At 37.3% G+C, this 16,914-nt stretch overlaps 1 protein-coding gene across 2 annotated transcripts in view; it reads left to right on the forward strand.

Moving 5' to 3' along the window:
* LOC145586364 (guanine nucleotide exchange factor SPIKE 1-like) overlaps positions 1–12,446 on the forward strand; it is a 31,585-nt gene extending 19,139 nt beyond the window's left edge. For both annotated transcript variants that reach the window (XM_081643183.1, XM_081643184.1), the window contains exons 19-30: positions 2,128–2,321; positions 4,711–4,841; positions 6,100–6,175; positions 6,316–6,426; positions 6,945–7,127; positions 7,233–7,370; positions 7,570–7,740; positions 7,908–8,255; positions 8,372–8,704; positions 9,355–9,540; positions 10,137–11,111; positions 11,987–12,446. In XM_081643183.1, the coding sequence (XP_081499309.1) occupies positions 2,128–2,321; positions 4,711–4,841; positions 6,100–6,175; positions 6,316–6,426; positions 6,945–7,127; positions 7,233–7,370; positions 7,570–7,740; positions 7,908–8,255; positions 8,372–8,704; positions 9,355–9,540; positions 10,137–11,111; positions 11,987–12,241 (3,101 nt within the window). In that variant the 3' untranslated portion in view covers positions 12,242–12,446. The remainder of the gene's footprint in view (positions 1–2,127; positions 2,322–4,710; positions 4,842–6,099; positions 6,176–6,315; positions 6,427–6,944; positions 7,128–7,232; positions 7,371–7,569; positions 7,741–7,907; positions 8,256–8,371; positions 8,705–9,354; positions 9,541–10,136; positions 11,112–11,986) is intronic.
* The last annotated feature ends 4,468 nt before the right edge of the window (positions 12,447–16,914 follow it).

Below are 16,914 nucleotides of genomic sequence, written 5' to 3' on the forward strand. Positions count from 1 at the left end.
CTAGGGGCTATTCGTAGTTAATTTGGATTGGGGCCAAATTTAACTCTGATTCGACTGAAAATCCGGTGTTGAAAGTCAAGTCCAAGTTAATTTCAAAATTTCCCATAATCATATCTAATCCACTCGTAATTAGATTTTTGCAATTTGGACCAAATTCAAAATTGGAACTACAATTTGGAATGTCAAGTTTCGTCGTCTCCTGGCCCGTATTGCTCGACTTTATATATTAGTTACTAATTTTGTGATCGGATATGTGGGGTTGATTAAATTATAGGATAATTTTTTAATTTTTGCCCTAATGTCAAATCTTAACACATATCATTGATATAGATTATATTTTGTAAGAGGCACATAATCCTTTTAGAATATTTTGACATAGATTCATTGATTTATGTAGGAATAATTTTTCCTCAAAAAAAAATAAAAAAAAAATAAAATGTAGGAATAATTTATATACTTTTAAAATATACGTTGTATTTGGAAAACACAGTAATTTTTGGTGTTTTGTTAAAATACCTATGTTATTTCAATTTATTAAACACGAATTAATAATCACTTAATAATTATTCGTGTATAATAAGAAATATACCACCATCGTTCTTAATAGTATAGATTATTTTTGGATCCACAAACTATGAAGTAATAACAATCTTATTAGATTTTGAACGTTTTTTTATTGATTAAATTATATTATATATGGATCTTGTTTTAAATTACTTTTTAAAACAATTTTATTATATAGAAATAATGTAATTATAATATATTTATTGAAAATTATAGGAGGAAGCTCCTATTTATCCCGTTATGATAAAAATATAAAGAAATCTATAATATTTGGCATTATCGTAATTATATTAACAACTATGGGGGCTATTTTAAATACTTTCTTTGTTTCTTTGTAGTTGCATCACTTTCCTTTTTAGTTAATTTACTCTCTCTATCTTTCTCCTATCACATGAGTCCATTTTTTTTTATTCTCCTTATCTCTCTCCTATCACATGTGTCCTTTTTTTAATTCTCTCTATCTCTCTCATCTCCAAAAATTGCCTAGGAGTCTGCACTTTGCCAAGTGATGCAACTAAAAAAACGGAGGAAGTAAAAAGTTGTTGATTTATTTACAATTTTGCCACTTGATATATAGACTTTGTTTAACAAAATGATAAACTTGTATTTTGTCAAATTATAATTTATTTTATACATATGAAATATCATAAGTTTATCAAAAACTAAATTTAAAATACTTTTTTATCTGGAAAAATAATCTAATTTTTGCTTATTTGGCATCATAAACATCATACTAATGCATAATTTTCGTTGACGTGGCATGAACGACAATTGACGAAAAGTTAGAATGGAAGTTTCGTTGTCTCGCGGTTGGCTACCGGATCTAAGTTTATTTATATGTTGGTATTATGACATGATGTGCTTCGAATTTATAATTCAAAAACCTAGGTATTAGTTTAAATTATCTGTCTTTCTTCGAATTAAAATTTTCTCTTTCAAATGCTTCTCTACGGATGGCGGCTTTGGAACCTAACCTTGTGCCTTGCCAAAGGCGTTCTGAGTCACGTCCTTTGGGTCTCAGTCATGCCAAGGTGATGAACTGCGGTCTCAGACTTGCCCAGCACGCACATTTGGTCTGTGTTTAACTATGTATGACTTGTGTGAGGTTTGTCTTGAAAAATCAGATCTCTGTTGCAAAATATGTGTTCTCTCTCTATAGTAATAAATTGTGATAAGATCTCTTATCAAAAGATCACGCACAATGATAATAAATTAATTGTAGGACCTTCATCGTTGTGGAATGTTGTGTTAGACATTTTGAAAGTTACCTAGGTCACTTTCATCACTCACTTTTTATGGTTCAATAATTTATTATCTTTGAACCAAGTGAGCCATAAATGAAGGAGAGGTAAGTTAAGGTGTTTTTCAGAAATATCTTGAATTCATTATTTATCTTTAAATCATATTGAATGGAATTAAATATTTTTCCAAACCAAAATAATTGGAACATTTGGGGTGGTGGAGACAAAATATTATGGGAGTGATGTGATGACGAGAGAGAAGCACTCATGTTAGTCATAATGTGATCAATTACCAAGCTAATAATTTTGTTTGATTGTCCAGGTGAAGATGTCCCGCCAATGCAATTGAAAGAAGGAGTTTTTAGGTGCATTATACAGCTCTATGATTGTCTTATCACTGAAGTACATGAGCGTTGCAAGAAAGGGTTAAGCTTAGCAAAGCGTTTAAATAGTAGCTTGGCCTTCTTTTGCTATGACCTGTTGTCAATTGTTGAGCCTCGGCAAGTTTTTGAATTGGTATGCTTCTTTCCTCAATATTTACTTAGCCTTGTGCCCATGCTCCATGTTCTTGAATAAAATGTGCACAATAGTATTTTGGAAAACAAAAGAAGTTGTCATTGGGAAAGGAATTTTTTTTTTAGTATGATAAGGGCAGTAGTTTCTCTCAATGTGAAGGGTTATAAAAATAATTAGAATACCAAATCACCTAGGGAAAGTTCCACTTTGGAGCCGCGATGTTTGAAGTAATTCTACTTTAGTCCCCTATGTTTTCAGTAATTTCATTTTGGTGCCCTAAAGTTATATAATTTGTTTCACTATTTCATTTTGGTGCCCTGAAGTTTTTAACCTTTTTTTTTTCTACTTTGGTGGTCTAAACTACATATTAATCCTCATTTTTGTAACAAACAATTAACTTCTTTAGTCTTTTTTCATTATTAGGTATGGTTTTTTTTTGTTTTTTTTTTTATTTTTTTATTGTGTGTCAATTTTCAATCTCATTATTAAAAATATTTCTAGTGATTATGTTTATATTTATTTTACTAAAATAGGGATGACTCTTTATTTAAGCAATTATCCCATGTCTAATTTTTTTCATTTATAAATAAAATGTTTCTAAATTTTAATAAAAGAAGAGTTAAGTTATCCACTCGATGTAATAGCCATGAGCAAAATAAAAAGTGACTTTGTTTTGAGGAACTAGTAATATTATTTCCCTATTAGAATTTGAATAAAATAATTATATGAATAAATGTGATTTTATTTACTTATAAAGGAACAAAAAGGCCATATGAATTATGTTTAATAGAGAATAGTTGAAGAACAAAATAAATATGAAGTTCATGTTTTAAAAATAAAATTCTAAATGGAGAGGCTAGAGGAACTTTTTTCTTTATTTTTTATACAATATGATTGACAAGGTTAACCAGTATAACTGTATAAGTTTAAGGCACCGATGTCAAAAAACAAAAGTCTTTTTCTTTTTTTTTTAATTTTTTTTTATTACTTAGATAGTAAGATTATTTTCATTGTAATGAAATAAGATTATAGACATTAACTCCCTTCGTTTTCTTTTGTTTGTTTCATTTGAAATCTTATAATTTAATTATATTGTTGATCTTCAAAACATAGTCATGTGGGGTCTTGTTAGATTCGTTTCGATTTTATGTTTCCAAACATATAACTTTAATAATTTTTTGTAGTACGAAACTTGAGATATTTTAGTTACAATTTTGAAACTGTGCAAAAAGTAAATAGGACAGTACAAAAATGAGCATAAATATATATATATATATATTTCAGGGTACCAAAATGAAAAAGGTATAAAACTAAGACATCAATATTGAATCATCAAACTACTGGGCACTATAGTGAAACAAAGTTCAAAAACTCAGGGCTCTAAAGTGGAATTATTGAAACTATAGGGTACCAAAGTGGAATTATGTCAAACCTTAGGTCACCTAAGTGGAAAATTTCCAATCACCAATCATGCTGCGTATTTTTTTAAGATAATCTCGCTAGAGTCATGGGGCATAAAATATAAGGTGGCAACAACTTCATCACCTCCTAGACAAAGCCATCATTACATTAGTAAACCTTATTTAATAGTTGAATTTAGGTAGCTCACGTAATCCTATATTTAATTTACAAGAAGATTAAGAGACACACCTTGTTAAATTTATTGGGGCCTTAAATCACCAAAATTGTGCGTTAATTGTAACATATAAATAGTGCTTAGAGCTAGCATCTCTATCTGAAGAACTCTTAGCTCTAGAAACCTTTTTACGCATAACTTTGTTCAATCTAACTTAATCTAGTAAAATTTAATTATGTTACTTTTGGTTTATCGTCTTGATGGTTATACCATGATACCTCTTAAAAACATTATTCCTTCTACCTAGTATCTGCTAACTAATTAAAGTTTCTTACTTCTAGTATATAAATCTGTATAATAGTTAAAAATCAAGTATAACAGCTGATAGGAGAATTTAAATAATCCAACTTGAGCATTAACACTATTCTTATACTTTTAAAGAAGTTCCTAACTTGGATGGAAGTCACGCGTCATTGTAGATTTCCCTTCACAAAACTTTCATATTCTATTATCCATATGATTTAATTTGGACAGAACGAGATGTTTATAAATTATGATGTGTATATATTTATTGATTATCTGATCTGTCTCTAAGTGGTGAAAATCCTAAGAAGAGTAGATGATATAGAGATTATTGTAGACACCATCTATTTATCTTTAGGAAGTGACACGCATACATGTTTTATCTTTATAGATACTTTCTTATCTCATTTAGTTTTGATGACAAACTGTTTGACGTTAATTTTGGAGAATTTGAATTTCTATTGTAAATCTTGCAACATAGATTACTCACTTTTCCTTTTTTCATTTCAGGTATCTTTGTATTTGGACAAGTTTTCTGGGTTATGTCAACCTGTTCTTCATGACTGTAAGCTTACCTATTTACAGATCATATGTGATCATGATCTTTTTGTCGAAATGCCAGGAAGAGACCCTTCTGATAGGTAATCCTGATCATCTTTCCTGCTCAGCTCAGCTTTCTTTTTGTAACTTGTTATTTCAGTCTTCAAATCTCATATTTCAGATCGAAGTCTAATGTATTGATCGTTGATAGTCAATTATTTTTTTCTTCATTTAATTATTTTTGTTATACTTTTCAATTTTTTTAGTTCCTTGTACCTACAAGATATTATGTAGACGTTTTAGAAACTTGCTGCACACGGGTGTACAGTCCAATAGTCAATGATACATGTACGCTATATTGCTCTCTATTTGGCGGTATGATATTTTATTTTCAGATTCCCGTCCCATATATTGTCCTGTAGTCTTTATAAGAAACCTTGAAGATAAAAAGGAAAACAAAATAATTAAATTAAATGAAATATTAAAAAAAAAAAAAAGAACGATGGTACAGCAGGGATTGACCGTTGAGTCAAAAGAGAGTTATCACTCATGCAACAATAAATTGTATCTTCTTTTTCGTTGATATATGTGATTGACAACACGTCTTGCAAGGCATAAGATCTAAGATCTTTACATCCAAAGAGTTGGAAGAATATGTTAGTTATAATTCTGTGACTCTTAGGGAAGGGAATGTCTTTGCTTTGATTTGGAGTCAAAGAACACCTAATTTGTTTCGAAATCAGATTCCATTTGGCATAGAGTTAGAAGTACAAAAAAATTTCGATGGAATGGAAAGGATGCATGAGTAAGAACTCATGCTGCCTACGCTAATCCTTGAAAGCTGTTATGCAGAGACTGATTTGAATATAGAAACAATATTTAATTTGGTCTTGGTTCCAAAAGGTTTGAGATTTAGTCCAGTGTAGACCTTTGTATGTGTAATCCAGCACTATATTCTAGTTAGTTTGGTTCCAAATTGACAGTTTTATACTACCTTTGTTTATGCTGCTTGCTCTCAGTTTGGTATGCTGACTACTTTCCCCTCTCTAGGGTGTTTCCTATTACATCACTTTCAAATGTGACCTGTGGTTGTGATCATTCTTACTTTCAGTTTTATTTGGGTTTAGTGTTTAATGTTAATATTTTGCTTTATTATCCTTCATTGCATCCTGGAAACATTTCTTGAAAATAAGAGCGCAGAATGGTTTACAGGTGTCTTGTGCCTCAGCATTTAATTTTGTTTGTTGCATTAAACTGCTGTGAGGAACTGATTGACTCTTATGTCTTTATTTAGTGTTAACCTTGTGCTTCATAGTAGAGTGTTGTTAATTTGGTTTTGGTAACTTGATTTATACGCAGGAACTATCTTGCGTCTGTGCTGATACAAGAACTTTTCCTCACCTTAGATCATGATGACTTGTCACTAAAGGCTAAAGTAAGTTGACCAATAAACTTCTGTTGTCGTTGCTTCTTGTTTGTTTACTTTGCGTGGAACGGCTTGCTCACATATGTTTTCTCCTGGTTGGACTTGTTATTCGTATACTTTAAACATCTAATTAATAATTTTATATGTAGGGAGCTAGAATCTTAGTGGTTCTCATGTGCAAACATGAATTTGATTCTCGTTACCAGAAGCCTGAAGATAAATTATACATTGCACAGCTTTATTTCCCGCTGATAAGCCAGGTACATAACTTGTGCTCTTTTGATGCTATCTTGAACTGTATTCACTACTTTTCAGTATGAAGCATTGGGAAAAATTTCCTTTTCCCTCTCAATTTTTCAGCATTGACTTCGATGTTTTCAAAAAGTATGAAATGTCTTGATTTCTTTAATCTTAAGGCGTGTTTCCTTTGCTGATTAGAACTTATTAGCCCGCAACTGAACTTATTGGCCTGGTACTTGACTTATCTACAATTCATAGATTTTTATTATTATTGCGCATTGACCTTCAGTAGCCTAGCCTTGAATTTATTTCTTTTGTTAATATGTGCGAATAAGTTGAGGAGAAAATGACCATTGTCAAGAAATTTTGTGACGGCTAAATCAGATTCTCTAAAAGCCTCAGAGCAAACTGGTGAAGGATAATCTTTGTTGGTATTGATATTTGTAAATAATACATCAGTCTATTACCCTTCTAATAACATATGATAATTTTGACGCACTAGATATTCTGCAATGCTAACTATCAGATTAATTTGCAGATACTTGATGAAATGCCTGTTTTTTACAACCTCGGTGCTGCTGAAAAGCGTGAAATCTTGATTGTTGTTTTGCAAATTGTACGCAATTTGGATGATGCATCATTGATTAAAGCCTGGCAGCAAAGTATTGCAAGAACCAGACTATTTTTCAAAGTTATAGAGGAAAGCTTAATCCTTTTTGAGGTTATTTTTGACTCCTTTATGACATGCATTGTATAATAATTGTGTGTTGTTGTGTTTTACTGATTTTGGCAAATTAATTTATGAGGTCAAATGGTATTTTTGCAGCATAAAAAACCAGCTGATGGTATGATAATTGGAAACAGTTCTCGTAGTATCGTGGGGGATGGAAATGCATCCCCTAAGTATTCAGACAGGTTGTCTCCAGCCATCAACAACTATCTGTCTGAAGCATCACGGCAAGAGGTAAAGTTCAATACTTTTTGGATGTTGTACTTCTGTAGAATTTTACTTTTTCGTCGTGTTTTAAGTGTGCATATAAAATGCACTTGGGCCCAGCATATATTTTTAGTTTGATATTCCAATGTTTCTTGTTTTTCTTTGTTTTCTTTAACAACTTTATGATCTTTCTCCTTCCTTTTGGGTGTTGGCTAAATCAATGCAGCCTCATAGAACGCAAGAGAATTATTTGTGGCAGAAAGTAAACTCTCAGTTAAGTTCTCCAAGCCAACCCTATTCCTTGAGAGAAGCTCTAGCTCAAGCACAGTCTTCCAGGATAGGAACTTCTGCCCAAGCACTAAGGGAATCATTGCATCCTTTATTGAGACAGAAGCTGGTGGGTACTCTTGCATTGGTACAACTTTTCCATGACAAGATTGTTTCATATTTAATAGATCTTACCAGATGACATAATCCCTTTACCTGGGATCTGTCCTGCATTTTGGTCTCTCTTGTCTTGTCTAGGAATGGTTTTGTATGGGTAATAATGTTGTTTCTCTTCAGGAACTTTGGGAGGAGAATTTGTGTGCTGCTGTTAGTCTTCAAGTCCTTGAAATTATTGAGAAGTTTTCTAAAACAGCAGCAACACATGGAATTGCAACAGATTACGGGAAACTTGATTGCATTACATCCATATTCACGAGTTTCTTCTCGAGGAATCAGCCACTTGGATTCTGGAAAGCTCTTCTGCTGGTGTTTAACAGTATATTAAGTTCCCATGGATCAACATTAATGTCACGTGAGAATGATCGTTTTCTTAAACAAATTGCTTTCCATCTTCTTCGTCTTGCTGTCTATAGAAATGAAAACATCAGAAAAAGGGCAGTTGTTGGGCTTCAGATTCTTGTAAGGGTATGTTTCTGATTGCTGATGACCATTACATGTATCAAGTGCTGCTTCTTTTTCTGTTCCTTTTATTCTAAGGTTTTTCACTCTTCAAAAACAAGTAATATATTTACTTTTTGCAGAGCTCTTTCTGTCACTTCATACAAACTACAAGGCTTAGAGTCATGCTGACCATAACATTGTCAGAGCTGATGTCAGATGTACAAACTACTCTGATGAAGCCTGATGGAAGTCTTGAAGAAAGTGGTGAAGAGCAGCGGCTTCGTAAATCTTTGGAGGAAATGGCAGATGAAGTGAAAAGCTCCAGTTTGCTGAGGGATTGTGGTCTTCCTGAGTCTGCACTGATAGCTATTCCAGAAAGGTCTACGGAGAGTAGGTGGTCTTGGTCAGAAGTTAAACATCTCTCTGACAATCTAATTCTGGCTCTTGATGCGAGCTTGGAACACGCACTTCTGGTAAGATTTACTCTGACAACGGCTTATATCTGTGATGCTTGGACTCAACCCACCATTCCTTCTGTACCGGTGTCATCACGACACATCGTGCTGGTATTCTTTCCTGGCAACGGGATGCTTGTCTTCTTCAATAATTCATTTGACTTCCTCTTTACTTCTCTCACTCATTTTAACTTTTTTCAAAATTCTGAACAATAAATGTATTTGGTCACGTCAGTCTATTTTTTATTTTTTAATTTTTTATTAGAAATGTCAGTTTTGATTACTGAATTATTACTTGTGTGGGTACCATGGGCATTGGAACTTTTTTTTTTTTCACATAACTTCAGTGATATGCAAGCAGTGAAATAAATTTAAGAAACTGAGTTTATGAGCAACTACTCATTACTAGTATTTTATAAAATTTGTTCTAATTTTTATTATTACGGATAATTTGTTAAGGTTTTTTTTTTTTGTCCGGAATTATTGTGTACCCGGGTCCTTGGGGTTATGAATTTTCCTAACCTGGATCCATACCCAAGTCTGACACTTGTACCAGTCTGGATCAATACGCTAGTCTCACTCTTGACCTGAGTCCAAGCATTCTAGGCATATAATGTGGAAAACAAACTGACCCGAAATTGTTGTACTTTCTGCCTTTGGCTTGGCAGGGCCCTGTGATGAACGTTGACAGATATGCTGCTGCAGAAAGCTTTTACAAACTTGCTGTAGCATTTGCTCCTGTTCCAGATCTTCACATAATGTGGCTACTGCATCTATGTGATGCGCATCAGGAAATGCAATCCTGGGCGGAAGCAGCAGAGTGTGCAGTTGCTGTTGCAGGTGTTGTTATGCAGGTATACATCTTACTTTGATTTAAAAAGCCTCTGTCAAAATTGATAAGTACATTCTTCATTTTCCGGTACGCCCGTTACAATTTTGACTGCCCAATAACCAATTTGGTCCCGAGGTAAGGAGGATCTCGGAGACCCACCAAAGCACGAAAGCCAGGATATTCGTTTTTCTTTTGGAAACAAAAAAATAATACCGTGATCGAGTGACCCGAAAACGTCCGGGTCGAAATATGGCGGAGTAGTCGGTCTGGCTTTGAACCTATGTGCCTATGACTTCGTTTCCCAGGAAATCCGTGCAGCGGAAGATCCTGAATTTGAAAATTTCTACACCAAAAATAGGACTTCCCTGAAAAACATTGGCGCGCGTTTACTATTATGTTTTTAGTGTTACAAAGCCTCTGTCAAAATTGATAATTCCATTTTTAGGGAAATGCTAGAAACAAAGGAAGTACATTTAGATCATTTTGCAACAAACAGGTTGGGATTCGTATGTGAAAGAAATGTAGTCCAAGAACCAAATTTTTGGCCTATTTGAATGTTATGAAACATTGATTGGATTAACGTTGCTTATACAAGTGATAATGCCACATCTTTTGCAGGCTCTAGTAAGTAGAAATGACGGCGTATGGAGCAAAGAGCATGTTGCTGCTCTCCGCAAAATATGTCCTATGGTCAACAATGAGATAAGTTCTGAGACAGCTGCTGCAGAGGTGGAGGGATATGGTGCTTCAAAGCTTACTGTTGATTCAGCTGTGAAATATTTGCAGCTTGCTAACAAACTTTTTTCTCAAGCTGAGCTCTATCACTTTTGTGCTAGCATTCTAGAATTGGTAATTCCAGTGTACAAAAGCAGAAGGGCATATGGGCAGCTAGCCAAATGTCACACAATGCTAACCAGTATTTATGAATCTATCCTTGAACAAGAAGCAAGCCCAATTCCCTTTGCCGATGCTACATATTATAGGGTAGGCTTTTATGGTGAGAAATTTGGAAAGCTGGATCAAAAAGAATATGTATACAGGGAGCCCCGTGATGTACGGCTTGGAGACATCATGGAAAAGCTTAGCCATACATATGAATCCAGGATGGATGGTAATCACAGACTTCATATTATTCAAGATTCTAGGCAAGTGAAGGCGGAGGAGTTGCAGCCTGGTGTCTGTTACTTGCAGATTACTGCTGTTGATCCTGTCATGGAAGATGAAGACTTGGGTAGTAGGAGAGAGAGGATATTTTCCCTATCCACTGGAAGTGTACGTGCTCGTGTTTTTGATCGATTTTTATTTGATACCCCCTTTACTAAAAACGGGAAGACTCAAGCTGGATTAGAGGATCAGTGGAAACGGCGTACAGTTCTTCAGACAGAAGGCTCGTTTCCTGCTCTTGTTAACAGGCTTTTGGTGATAAAATCTGAATCTATGGAGTTCTCTCCTGTGGAAAATGCGATTGGAATGATTGAAACTCGGACAGCTGCACTTCGAAATGAACTTGAAGAACCTCGAAGCTCTGAAGGGGACCAGTTACCACGTTTACAGAGCCTGCAGAGAATATTGCAAGGCAGTGTGGCAGTTCAAGTGAGTATTATGAAATCTTTGCCTATTTAGCCTGTCATATGATTACTTGTGTCTGATGCCCTAATCTTTCTGTCTTGACCTAGTTGCGACATGTATGTGATACTAAGTGTTCTGGTTTGTTAATGCCTCAATAGTTTAGATCTTACAGTGAAGTAGTTGCCTCAAGCTTTTGAAAAGTTAATATGCAGATGTTTTTCATGATGCATCATATTCCTCTTTTCTCACATGTAGTCCTTAGTCTTTGAGGGTCTAACGTAGTCTTGTTTCAATGGAGAGAATGAAGGTTGAGGCCATGTATGGGGATTCTTCCAATTCTCTCCGTGTGTTAGTTCTATCATTTTTCTTATGTGGCTTATAATTGACTGAAGAAACACCTTTTCCATATTAGCAGGTATTTTATTGCTAATCTTTATAGAGCATTTATAATAACCTTATATTGACTGGGAAAATCTCCACAAATAGATGAACGAATTGAGACAATCCCCAAAAACTATGTAACTTGGACTGATATTTTGTTATTATCTGAAGTAACCGTTACGAATTCTTTACTCAGACCAAAATTATGTACAAGTTCAAAAAAACACGTTGCCTGCTGTAGTACTCAGAATCTTCGTTTCACCTCGAGATCATGTGAGATCTTCGATACTTTGACTTGGGTGTGGGCACGTCGTTATGGGCTAAACTCATGGATTTTCTTGAAAAAAAAACACATCAGACAGTTGGGTGTATACCTATCCGACTCAAATAGCAATGTTCGAGTAACATAGAAATGTAATGTTCACATGAGTTTCTGAGTCTGAGGGACACCTTTTGGTTTTAAATGTGTAATGTGTGGTAATTTGATGAATCCTGATATTGGAAATTGCTCCTTGCAGGTAAATAGTGGAGTGTTGAGTGTGTGTACTGCTTTTCTATCAGGTGAGCCTGCAACTAGGCTTCGTTCGCAGGAACTGCAGCAACTCATTGCCGCACTTCTTGAATTTATGGCTGTTTGTAAGAGGGCAATTAGAGTACACTTCAGGTTGATTGGAGAGGAAGACCAGGAGTTCCACACTCAGCTTGTAAATGGATTTCAATCGCTTACCGCTGAGTTATCTCACTACATTCCCGCCATTCTTTCAGAGCTCTAACAGTCTTGTTCATTGTTTGATGTGTGCATAAGATGATAATCTATTTTTTTTTCATGCCATCTGTAGATGTTACCCTTTTTCCAATGTATTTAATGTCATCATCTGTAAAATCATTCTCCTCTGATATCAGACATCACAAATACAGTGTATGTATTCCCATGTTTAAAAATCATGAAGAAGCTTAACGCTTCTCTGTTTTCATTCACGAATTTTGTTGCTTGCATATATTTCTCCCTATGTTCTTTTATATTCTACGTAGTGATTACGCAATTTAAGAAAATATTGATGATGAGTTAACATAAATTGAATTAAGGTAAGAGAGAATATAAAAACATGGGCCAGTGAAGAAAAAGAGTGAAAATGTGTAATTATTATAGTGTTCAAGTGTTACATGATAAAATAAATAAGTTTGACATAAATAAAGCAAAGTAGCCAGAGCAAATTAAGGGGGTGGTTGGGGGTATTTATCAAAGGAAAAAGTAATCAACCACCCTGATTCCCTTTGTTGCTATTTGTTAGTAATTTTTTCCCACTCCCTTTGCCCACTTTATTCCCCCAAATCCTTTTAAGTTGATTCTCCCCCCCCCCCCCCCCCCCTCCAAGGTATTTCCATTCCCATTTTCTAGTGTTAGAATCCAACCCCTCTCCTATGTATTCTTCTCCCTTTTTACTTATATTTTCCTTATGTAATGTCTTTCAATTCTTTTTTTTTTTTTTACTTTCTAGACTCTAGGTAGAATTATTGTGTTACCGTCGTTTCAGTGTTCACTAGTAATTCTCAATGTATTCAATATAAAACTCTTTAAGGAGCGAATGGTTAATGAATTCAATGCTCTTTACCCCGTTGCTATTGCTTTAAGACTTGTGTGTTATTTTAAGCCTTTATAGATATTGTACTTGCCTTGTTTTAAAGCATCCCTCACCAAACCAAGAGACCCTCAAAAGACGCCTTCATCTCGTCGGTTCCGCTTGTGCCGCTTCGAAGTATCGGCCGTCACAAGCCCCAACTCAGCACCCGTTGTTGACGAGTGCTTCCTTAAGATACCCTTTGGTCTGTGTTGCGGTGTGCTCACAAACCTCTATCGTTCTAGGCTTGCGTCCTTATCACCAAAAGATAGGAGCGCGCCGCGCGATCCGATGTCAGAACTCTCGGACCGTGACAGTTGGTATCAGAGCCATGTTGCTCGAAAAATGGCGCACGACGAGATGCCAGAATATATGTGGGAAGAACGGCTTGTTTGGCTTAAAGGCAAGTCGGAAGAGTGGGCTATACTGGAAGAAAGGTTGCCCAAGCTCGAAGATATTGTGATAAAGCAAGCCGAGCAAATAGAGAGGCTTGCGTCGACGGTAGATGGGTTGACGGAGCAGCTTAATTTTGTTCAAGGCATAGCTGATGAGGCACAAGATAAATGTGCAACCTTGATGCATGACCAAAGAAGGCTCGGGGGAAGTGGAGGTGCTAGAATAAAACCCCCCAAACCTCGGACCTTTAGTGGCACAAGAGATTCAAACGAAGTGATAACTTCATCTTCGACATGGAGCAATACTTTTGCATATGTCAGTTGGAGGACGGACTAAAGGTGGATAATGCCACGATATATTTAGTGGACGACGCTAAAATTTGGTGGGAACTAAGTATGCCGACATCCAAGCTAAGAGGACGTCGGTAGACAATTGGGAGGAACTAAAGAAAGAATTGATGGGCCAATTCTACCCCGAGAACACGAAGTTCGTTGCTCGCACCAAACTTGCAACCTTGCAACACAAGACCTCCATTCGAGAGTATGTAAAAGAATATTCGGCGTGCATGTTGGAGATTTATGACATGTCGGAGAAAGACCGTCTATTCAACTTCGTGCGAGGTCTGAAAGATTGGGCTCAAAGGGAGATATGGCGCTAGAAAATTGATACCTTGTCAGTTGGTATAGCTGCAGCTGAAAGGTTGATGTATTACTCATCAGAGAGGGTGTCTAGCCAGAAGAAGGGAAATAGTGGATCAGCTTTAAGTACTCCAAACCCACCAATGGTAATTCCCAAGTTAACTCGAATAGTGTGGGGAACAGATATAGGAATGGGGGAGAAGACTCGCGGAAGAGCGGAGCCGCTGCGTCCACAAACAGAGGTGGGTCCTCAGGCCCATCATCATGGAACAAACCCCTCACTTGCATAATATGTCATGGACCTCACAAAAGGTTTGAGTGCCAACACAAAGCGGAGATAGACAACCTCTAGAAGAAACTCTCCTCAATATCCTCAGAACCCACCAAGGGGGATGACAAAGGGGAGGATGTAGCCAGCGAAGAAGAACCCTCCAAGTTGGGGGCCGTGTACTGTTTGTATGCTATGGGAAAAAGAGACGTCAGGAGATAAGGGTCAAGCTACTAGCCTGATGTACGTAGATACCTTGATTGATGGGAATAAAGCTCAAGCGGTGGTTGATATAGTAGCTACTCATAATTTTGTCACAAAGCGTGGGGCGAACAGATTAGGCCTGATAGCCGTGCAGAGTGGAGGTTGAATGAAAACCGTGAACTGTGAAGCACAACCGACTTGCGGTGTGGCAAGGAATGTGAATACAAATATTGGGGAATGGAGTGGGAGTCTGGACTTCACGGTGGCAACCATGGATGATTTTGAACTGGTCCTTGGGATGGATTTCCTGTACACCAGTATGGCTTTCTCGATGCCACCAACCGTGACTCTTACGGACACACACTCGGGCTGAAGAAGGAAAAGAACTAAAAGGTCCCCTCCTATCGGCGATGCAACTCAAAAAGGGGATGAGGAGAAATGAGCCTACGTTCCTCGCCACGCTCTCGATGAAGGATGAGGAGGATGGGGGGACATCCCTGAGGTATAGGAAAGTTACTTGGGAAGTATGTAGGTATCCTTCCCGAGTAGGTCCCAAAATCTCTTCCCTCTCGAAGGGCCATAGATTACAACATTGAGGTGGTTCTAGGTGCTAGACCATTTGCGAGAAGCCCTTACCGGATGGCCCCTCCGGAAGTCGCAGAGTTGCGCAAACAGCTGGATGGGTTGTTGGAAGCCGGGTTTATCCGACCTTCTAGAGCCCCTTACGGTGCACCAGTCCTTTTCCTGAAGAAGCAGGATGGGAGTTTGAGATTGTGCATCGACTACAGAGCTTTAAACAAACTGACGGTGAGAAACCACTATCCGATTCCCTTGGTGGCAGACTTGTTCGACCAGCTAGGAGATGTTGTGTACTTCACTAAGCTTGATCTAAGGTCCGGCTATCATCAGGTTTGAATTGCTCAGGGAGATGAACCAAAGACGGCTTGCGTCACCAGATACGGAGCGTTCTAGTGGTTGTTCATGCCATTTGGGCTAACGAATGGTCCTGCAACATTTTGTACCTTGATGAATCAAGTCTTCCACGACTACCTTAACAAGTTTGTGGTTGTTTAATTAGACAACATCGTAATCTTCAGCAACACCCTAGAAGATCACTTGGAACACCTGAGGAAGGTGTTTGAGAAATTGAGATAGCATCATCTGTGAAAGGAATGGTGTCCTTCGAACAAGTGTATTATTCCGATAGAGGGTTCAGAATTATTAGAAAGCTAATTATTCAATAAGGTCAAGTGATCGGAATGCCTAGGTGGAGGCCGCTTCTAATCAGTAATATTAACGTATAATTAGTATTACAGCTTAATCTTGACTGAACCCTTCGAGTCACACCCAAGCAACTAACGACCCAACGCGACGAATTAATTCGGAAGGAATTAATGAGTCGCCCAAGTAATTAATATTTAGACGTCGGAAATTCGAGCTTGGAGCGTCGAATCCGAGCGTCGGAAGTCAAGTCAAAATAATAAAGGACGAGACGAGAAAATTACTAATTAATCAACGAAATTACCAAAATACCCCTAGCATCGGAATGCCCCGAGCAAACCGAGTGCTAGGGGCATATGACCTAGCAAGGTGGCTAGCAAGCGCACCAAGCCGAGCCTATGCTAGCTGGTGCGTGCTAACACACCAAGGCTAGCTAGGCTGGCCGCAGCACGCAACACCAAGCGCGCATGTGCTAGCAGCCATGCCGCAGCAGCTAGCTGCAAGGTCCAGCACGCATGACGCGCTAGCCCGCAGTAGCTAGCAGCAGCATGACATGCTGTGTTGTGCCTTGCTAGCAGCAGGCTTGGCCAGCAGCCCGCACAAATGTGCGAGGCATGCTAGCAGGCCACGGCCAGCAGCCTGCACATTGGTGCGTGGCTTGCTGGCGGCAGGCCTCGGCTAAGCAGCCCGCACATATATGCGTGGCCTGCTGGGCCAAAGGCATGGCAGCAGCTAAGCAGCCCACACTTAGGTGCCTTGTTGCCCAAGTGTGGGTACCACGTGGCGCGCGTGGATTCATTGCTTGAAGCTTGAGGTGGCCGGATATGGGAGAGGATTGGGGAGCAAGTTTGGTCCCCCCTTTTCCAAGTGGTCCTCACCTAACCTCTCTCATAAATATGCCACTTATTGATTTATTAGTAGCTTGATAATTAATTTTATTTTTGATTTAAAAATAAAATGAAAAAATCAATTCTCCCACATTGATGGAAGAGCAAATCTCGATCTTGTTTTTCCCTATAAATACCCAAGTTGGGGTATTGGGAAAATCACTTGAGTAAGGTGTTGAAAAAGACATCTCCATTGAGAAAACCTTTGAACAC

The sequence above is a fragment of the Chenopodium album genome, chromosome 16, assembly GCF_948465745.1.
Source record: "Chenopodium album chromosome 16, dcCheAlbu1.1, whole genome shotgun sequence".
Taxonomy (NCBI): Eukaryota; Viridiplantae; Streptophyta; class Magnoliopsida; order Caryophyllales; family Amaranthaceae; genus Chenopodium; species Chenopodium album.